We start from the raw sequence: 8,358 nt of genomic DNA, 5'->3' as shown, positions 1-8,358 counted from the left end.
AGAAGTTTTATAAGACAGATATATATTTCGAAAATACTCGAGAATTCCGTTTAAGGAAGTTCGTAACTCACTCATACTTTATACGAATTATCCGGCGTGTCCGTTGAGCTCAAGGGGCGACGTAGGAACATATTCTGAGGAAGGGAGAAAAATTATGAATATACAGGTCTTCGGGGTAGCGACATATCTCCGACGACATATCTCCGCCGATCCACAAACGACATATCTCCGCGCGAAATTATGTCGTTTTAAAGCGTCTCAAAACGTCATAACTCCGCGCGGAGATATGTCGTTTGTGGAACGGCGGAGATATGTCGGTTCAAAACGTCATATCTCCGCGCGGAGATATGTCGTTTCGAAACGACTTAAGTCCGCCAGAAAATAATTAACTAATTTCGCATGTAAAATACACTTATATTTTTTTGACAGCATTTCATTTTATAACATGATTTTATTGAAATTAAAACATGTGCAATAGTCCAAATACACAGAAATCATAATAGAAGTTTTCTTAAATTTTGTCGTTCTTAACTTACACAAGTTAATTGTAAATAAAAACATTGCGTATGGCCTCTTCGACTTCTCGGTTGCAACTTGGACATTTTGGCTTTATATTTTCATTTTCTTCCAACTCTTTTTTTGCCACAATTTGATCCCAACATGTACCACAAATGTTTACGTGATTGCACGGGCGCAACAACACAGACTTTGGGTTACATAGGCACACATTGCATGGATTCATTTGAACCAATGATTTATCAGATGACTGACTTGAATGAGAAGCATTCGCTGAAAGTGACGATGTGGAAGATTTCATATCAGAAGACATTCCAGTTAAATTGCTTTCATTGTCCACCCCTTCAAAGAAGTCCTGCTTTGAAAAGCGGTCAGCTAAGGAAACAGTGCATGTCAGAAATCCCTGTATATCTATTTCACCTCTTTCAAAAAGATCCATTGCGTCCATTATTTTTTTTGAGCGATCCTGAGAACAAAAATAATTAAGCTAACATATTATTTTGAACGATTAACTTAAAATTTATTCAACTTACACGTAATTTCTTCTTCTGTGTCTGATTTCCATTACCACCATTTTGAAAGAGTAAAGCAAACTCGCGACTTTTTTCATTTTCTGCATCAATAAGACATTGAACAAATTTACAAAAGTGCCCATTTGCTCGAATTTTATTTCCCAAATTCAAATTATAAGCTTCTACTGAGCTCGTGGTTCTAGTTGACCTCTTAAACACGGATATGCTTTTTGGTCCCTCCTATAAAATTAGGGTTAAAAATTGATAAGTAAAATACAACTCAATTATTAAACAATAAATAAAAAATACCTTTTTAAGCCACTGTCTATTAAAATATTTTAAAAATGGAGAAAACAGCTTCTTATTTAAGTTTATTGCTTCGCCTTTTAGAAGGTTAAATGCTTCGACAATTTTGCGTTCTGGTAAAAGCGGCAAGTGCAAAAATTTCATAAATAGCATGTAAGCTTTCTTATTGCATTTCAGCGTATTTTCAAAACCACTCGATTGCTTGGCATTTTTCTTGCATGCTTGAGTAAAATGAAACCAACAGGCGTAAAAATTCATTTTGGGATGCAGACCTTTTAACGCGTTACGCATTGCCTTTTCGTAATCTGATATAAAGGATGCTCCTTTAAGGCAGCAAATGTTCGAGTCTATATATGTGAATAAGTGCTGATAACACAGCTCCGTTTTGCGAGTCATCAAAACAAAAACAAAAGGGGTTATCTAATTACAAAAAATTTTTGATTAGAGTTAGTAAATAAAGTGTAGCATAAGAAGAAATTTACCTTCAGCAAATATTTAATATAAATTATTAAAAGTTGCTTAAAATCTCCAAAAGGGCACACTTTAAATGTAGCATCAATTAAATAATGCCTATTATGCTCCGGAATGTTGGCTAGCATCAAGGTGATTACCTTGTCTGATGAAAATATGCAATAAGCAAACGAGCTCGATGCGTACACTTTTTAATAGAACTGATTTGCAGTATTTCCCTTGGTTATTCCAAAACGCCTTGAAAAGCTTCCAGAACATTCTCTGCAGAAGATGGAGGCTTTGGCAAGAGAGGCTGTCTTTTTCTTTGCGAAGTGCGTTTGACAGAGTCATAATTTATTTCAATCTCCGCTTCACCTTTTGTTTTCCTAATTAATTGAATAGAAAAATAATACATCAGTCTGTGTGCATTTCTTGTCTGCTCGCATGCACATATGTACATACATGTACACCTATGTACATACATATGTATGTATGTACATCAGGGGACGGCACGGCCAATGCGCGCAGACGGACTTCGAAACGAGCATTTACCGGTCAAAAACCGAGCGACGACCAAAGTCTCGCAAACGGACTTAAAGGGGCATGATTCGCAAGAAACACCGGATCACGTAATAGAACATGAACGATCATGTCAAACTGCGACCCGGCACAACGCGTTTGTAACAGTGGTCGGCAGCAACACAATAATACTTTTTGTTTTAGTTCGACTTCTGTCAACGCACACAAACGCAATGTAATGTGTGCGTGCCGACCGCTGAAGTATATATGTACATATGTATATACATATGTACATATGTATGTGCCTCACAGCTTAAATGAACCAGAGCACTTTTCAAACTTCAAACCCCTGTAGAAATCAATTGAGCAGTCCTATAAAAAAAATTGTAATACAATTCTGTTAAGATTTTTCCAAAGACTATACAATACCAAGATGTTGCATGAGCGACCAAAAAGCTGTTCTATGGCGGGTCCTAACATTAGAACCCAAATGGCACGAGGGAGCGCGCGGGGTTTCAATTCCCTTTTCGACTGTACTTCGTCTCTACCGCGACCCCGCTGCCCATTGGTTTCGTCTGTTCGGCAATTCTAGACTCTCGAGCCTCAGCACCGTCGAAGCGGTGGTCGCGGATCGCCGATGTCTTTGGAGCGGCACAGTGGGACCTATGGCCGTCTCAGCTTGCTAAATTAGTTAGTGAATATGAGTTCAATAAATATTTGCACACTGAAAAAATGTTAAACTTTAAACTAAAACAATCTTGAAAATTCGATTGGAAAATTCTCTATTAGATGCGTACATTAAATTTATCTAAAGCACTCATACAATTTTTTTTACTATTTCGGCTGAGTCCCCACTGTGCCGCGCCAAAGACATCAGCGATCACGGTTTCGGCACGCAGACGATTCATATTTTGTTTTTGTATTCTTTCTCTCGAGACACACCGACTCGACGCTGACCGAGGCATTGACGAAGCCGAGTAGCGTAAAAGAGAATTGAAGTAATAGCCCCGCGCGCCCGTACCATGAAGCGTCAAACAAAAATTGAAAAAGAATTTGTTCCTCATGCAACATCTTGGTATTGTATAGTCTTTAATTTTACTTATCTTACCAACCAAAAAAAAAAAGTTCGATATTCTTCTCCGTTACCCCGCAAAAAGGAAAAAAACAAAATGCGCACTAGAAAACACCCCCACAGCCTATTTGGTTCAAATTCTCTTTGAACAAAATAAGCTGTGGGGTGGAAAAAGGCAGTATTTTTGTTATTTATTATTTAAAACGTCTTAGAAAAATGTTAAAAAATATAAGAAGTTCGTTTTGTTTGTCATTTGATTTTCATTGGTAAGTTTGATGGTTTAGAAGTTATGAAAATTTTAAATTTTTAACGTGCTTTGGTTCATTTAAGCTGTGAGCCACTGTACAAACATACATACATATGTAGCAAGGCAGTATGTATTATTAAAATTTTAATTAATATATTAACTTACTCAGCAAGAACATCATTGAATACTTTTTTGGTGTCGAAATTGCTATTATTTTCGCACTTCAGTTTTATTTCACTAAGAGCACTGATTTTTTCCATTTCATCACTCTGAGGGCCATGGCTATGCACAACATATTCAGGATTTGAGTAAACTCTAGATTTGTCTGCACTTAAATAAACTCTAGCTTTACAGAGTTTAACCCGGCATATGTACATATGTGGTTTCGCTTAGTTTTAATTGTTTGTTTTTTACATAAATTTGTTGCTCGCATAATGAGGAAAGCTACTCTGGTCATCCGTACCCATACGGTTTACCGAGGTCGAACGGCATTTTCAGTCCCTTGTTAAATGAATGTTCCCTACTTCATGATCTTCGACTAGTTAAGCCGGTGTTTTCACCGGGTCCAGACGGGGTTCCAGGTTGTGTACTCAGGTACTGCGCCGAGGCTCTGTGTGGACCTTTGCTTAAACTATTCACCCTATCCATTGATTCTTCTTGCTTCCCCCCGATCTGGAAGGAATCGTTTATAATTCCTCTCCATAAAAAAGGTAGCAAGTCTGATGCAAAAAATTATAGAGGTATAGCAAAGTTATCCGCTATTCCTAAGATGTTTGAGAGGGTTTTAACTCCGCACTTGCAACATCTCTGCAAGTCACTTATATCTCCAACTCAGCATGGATTTATAAGGCGGCGATCAACCACCACGAACTTGTTAGAGTTTACCTCTTTCATTATTAAAGGCTTTCAAGGTAACTTACAGACGGATGTTATTTACACCGACTTTAGTAAAGCATTCGACTCTGTAAACCATTCCCTTTTAGCGCATAAACTTGACCTTTTAGGGTTTCCGCCCAACCTCCTGAGATGGATTTCTAGCTATCTTTGTTCTAGGTCTCAAAGAGTCCTCTTCAAAAACTCCCTCTCTTTCCCAGTAAAGGTTTCTTCGGGAGTACCACAAGGCAGCCATCTAGGCCCCTTACTCTTCACACTCTTTATTAATGACTTACCTTCAGTATTAACATACTCTCGAGTACTTATGTATGCGGATGATGTTAAACTCTGTGTCCAGTACAAGGACATTTCATTTCATTCTCGCTTGCAATCCGATCTCAATAACTTTCAGTCATGGTGTTGTGCAAACTTGTTACACCTTAATGCCTCGAAATGCAAAGTTATGACATTTCATCGTTCTAGCCCTTTGTTGGCTCCTTACACCCTATTTGGTGGTTCTCTTGAGAGAATTACCCTGGTGGATGATCTGGGTGTTATGTTAGACCCCAAGTTAAAGTTTTCCGAACACATTTCTACCATGGTAAATAAGGCCATGAGCGTGCTTGGGTTTATAAAGAGGTGGTCAAAGGAATTTGACGACCCCTATATAACAAAGACTCTCTATACCTCGCTTGTTCGTCCGATCTTAGAATACGGCTCCTGTGTATGGTGCCCTCAGTACAAAGTACACCAGGACCGTATAGAATCAGTACAGAAAAACTTTTTACTCTTTGCTCTGCGGGGCCTTAACTGGGATGCGGGTGTAAGACTCCCATCTTACTCTAGTAGACTACTATTAGTAAACCTCCCATCCTTAGTTAACCGTAGAAAAATGCTTGGTGTGATATTTATGCACAACTTGATCAGGGGTGACATAGACAGCCCTGATCTGTTGAGCCGCATAAACTTCACGATTCCTATTAGACTGACTAGAAATTTTATACCGTTGTTCCTTCCACTTTGTAGATCGAATTATTCCTTGCATGAACCGTTTAGGGTCTTATGCTCGGATTATAATTCCCTCTACCATATTATATCCACCACTAATTCTCTTCCTCTTATTAAATTATTAATCCTTACACACCTTTCTATTAATTAGTAACTGTAGTGGTATTTGTACTTTGATTGCATGCTTAGTTTCTTAGTAAGTTTAGTACTAATTTTCCTCGAATGTTAGTCTAATAGCTATCTTTCTTGCATGTTCGCGTTGGTTCGGCTACGCACCGCGCGTCATGCGGCAGCGCCCCTCGGTCGGTTGCGTTTTGCCTGGGATATGCGCGTAACAGCCTTCTGCTGGTGTCACACGGGCCACTTGACGGTGCAGTAGCTGCATCGCCTCTTGAAAGATGCAGTCATTGCATGTCAACGTCCACAATAAAAAAAAAAAAAAAAAAAAAAAAAAAAAAAAATTGAAAACAACAGTAACGAGCAGCCCGCTCGGCTTCCTTCTCTGAATTCAAATTTAATATTTTCGTAGTCCATGTTCTTACTGTCTGAGCAACCGAATCGGAATGAATGCAGCAGAATAATGCGGCATATTTTTTGCGCGCGCCTCGCACGCTTTGCCTATTGCACAGAAAAAAATATTTTATAACATTCTATTCTATGCACATGTTTAAAAACAATAAATTATCTACATATTACATATTAAATAATACGTTTATATTACATTAAATACAACACGGCATTCTTTAACAATTTTTGTTTAATGAAATTAACTTCCTAATAAAAACGCTGTTCATAAATTATGCAGTAGCTATATTTGCTCAATTAAGACAATATTTTTTACGGTGCATTTACAGTTAGGTAACCAGCTGAAGATAAAGAGTATGTGCGAGAGGGACAGAAAATCAGTCAGAACATGTCGTCGAGGGCTGCGTAGCCACTGCAAATTTATTTGTTCCTTTTGTTTTGTTTTGTTTTTTTGTTTTTTTTTTGTATTTTTTGATGGTGTATCGGCATAATTTGCTCAAAATCGCTGCGCGGATATATGTCGCTTCTAAGCGTCATAGCTCCGCGTGGAGATATGTCGTTTGTTACACGGCGGAGATATGTCGTTTCAAACGACATAAGTCCGCCAGAAAAAAAGAGACATAATTCCGCCGGCAAAATGTACTGGGCGGAGATATGTCGTCGGAGATATGACGCTATGCCAGGTCTTCACTTCTAATTCGGATGAAACACCGATTTTCTTTCCATTTCCATACCCGTACGACGACGATTTGCCAATCAACGGCTGATCTTAAAAAAATGTGGTTTTCATTTGCGCTAATTTCTAATTATGGGTAATTATATACATTATTGGTTTTTTTTTTCTTTTTAAATCTATACAATACAAAAATAGTTAGTGCGTAGCCTAATCTTTAATAAATGGAAAATCTCACGACGAGACTCAAAACTAATACTTTGGTACATTTTCACACGACGACTATTAAACGGCAGTGTGGATCGCCGCAGAATAATGTTTTATTTTCACAGTTTGAGAACCACACCACACACTGCGAAGAACTACATGCGAAAGCCTTAGCCGCGCGCTTAATTCATAAGCGAGAAGGGTGACGAGTGCGGCATATTAGTTTCTCCGAATTCGCAAGAAAACCATTCTTCTCGTCTTACTCCAAAATGTACTTCAGCTCAAGTATGCATCCACATAACTTCGGGTTTCACTCTAGTATATCTTCGGACGGCTCTTTCTGGTTTATTTGGTTGTAGTTATCGTTGGTTTATGTAGATGCTGGTTCCTGGGAAATCCGAGGTCTTTCCCAGATTTACTAAGAAATCGATGGACTTTGACGACCTCGTTCTTGGAGGGGGGGGTCAATTGGTTTTTCTTTCCCAGTGTCGAACGTAGTAAGATTTCCAGCCCTATGATACGAGACTGTTAAAGCTGTGTCACTGTTGTAAGGTCCAAATACCTTTTATTTTTCTTAATCCAAAAGGAATAATGTAGTCCACCAGAACTTCAATTTACTTGGCACGTGTTTGATTGCACAACGTTTTCAAATTCACTTGGATATATATAGTGACATATCTATAGTCCATGCTCCGCATACCCTTGTCTATGTCTATTACCCTGCACCCACAATACTATAAACAATACGACACCCTCAGCTTCGAACCCTCATAAACAATCTCACGCTCGAAATGGACCACGCGCAGCCGATTGCAGGCAATGTAAACAAACACCCTAAACTGGAAGTTGAACATAAAACAATAGATGCCGCCCTAGAATCCAGCCGCACTAGAATCCAGCCGCACCAGAATCACGCCACTCTTCAGAGATCAATTACGAATCGATTCTCAAGAATCACACCATCCTAGCTGACCAATCAGAGGCCCTATTCTCAGCCACCCCCAAGTAATGCAACACCGATCATACGCAGCGGAAGCCTTTCATCAAAAGCCGCCTTTCCCACATATCGATCGAGTCACGTACTCCATCTCCGAAGCCAACGCCTCCGAATCCAAATCCGAATCCCAAACCGAGCATCATAATATAAATAGTCTGCATCTAAGAAGCCAACTCAGTTCTGTTCAAGACAAACGTCAATCGCGACACCGTCGGAGAATTCAACCAAAGTTAATTCCGTTCAAAACTTCAGACCTCAGTCATCGTCGGGGAAATAACTAACCAATGTACGCTAAGTTTAAGTGAAAGAATAAAACCTTTTTTAAAACGTAAACTGAAGTGTCGCATATTTAATTGGCGCAGCCGGTAGGATCTCAGTTAAAAGTGAATCCCTTTTTTTAAGACGATCAATTGGCGTAGTGACAGTTACAGCGCGTAATAACCTACAGTGATC

The 8,358-nt window shown here is 39.0% G+C and overlaps 1 protein-coding gene across 3 annotated transcripts; it reads right to left on the bottom strand.

Moving 5' to 3' along the window:
* Window positions 1–393: 393 nt before the first annotated feature.
* Window positions 394–3,999, bottom strand: LOC117193796. Of its 3 annotated transcripts, none has more exons than XR_004474701.1 (3): window positions 3,788–3,999; window positions 1,050–1,268; window positions 394–982 (listed from the first exon to the last, which is right to left on the bottom strand). XR_004474701.1 is itself a non-coding variant. In XM_033398514.1 (3 exons), the coding sequence occupies exons 1-3, from the start codon at window positions 1,728–1,730 to the stop codon at window positions 542–544; spliced, it is 1,053 nt and encodes a 350-aa protein (XP_033254405.1). In that variant the 5' UTR covers window positions 1,731–1,784; the 3' UTR covers window positions 394–541. The 3 variants fall into 3 exon arrangements, 1 of the variants encoding a protein (XP_033254405.1); XR_004474702.1 differs by lacking the exon at window positions 3,788–3,999 and adding an exon at window positions 2,337–2,520; XM_033398514.1 differs by lacking the exon at window positions 3,788–3,999 and adding an exon at window positions 1,338–1,784.
* Window positions 4,000–8,358: the final 4,359 nt, after the last annotated feature.

Source organism: Drosophila miranda (genome assembly GCF_003369915.1).
Source record: "Drosophila miranda strain MSH22 chromosome Y unlocalized genomic scaffold, D.miranda_PacBio2.1 Contig_Y2_pilon, whole genome shotgun sequence".
Taxonomy (NCBI): Eukaryota; Metazoa; Arthropoda; class Insecta; order Diptera; family Drosophilidae; genus Drosophila; species Drosophila miranda.
The sequence above is the reverse complement of the archived record's forward strand: the minus strand, read 5'-3'. Positions and strand labels throughout refer to the sequence as shown.

Excerpts from the sequence above, each read along its gene's own strand:
- LOC117193796 (XM_033398514.1), bottom strand. The coding sequence starts at position 1,730 with ATGACTCGCAAAACGGAGCTGTGTTATCAGCACTTATTCACATATATA. Across the intron at positions 1,269-1,337 it reads ATAGACAGTGGCTTAAAAAG|GAGGGACCAAAAAGCATATC; the intron begins GTATTTTTTATT and ends CTAATTTTATAG. Across the intron at positions 983-1,049 it reads CACAGAAGAAGAAATTACGT|GATCGCTCAAAAAAAATAAT; the intron begins GTAAGTTGAATA and ends TTTTGTTCTCAG.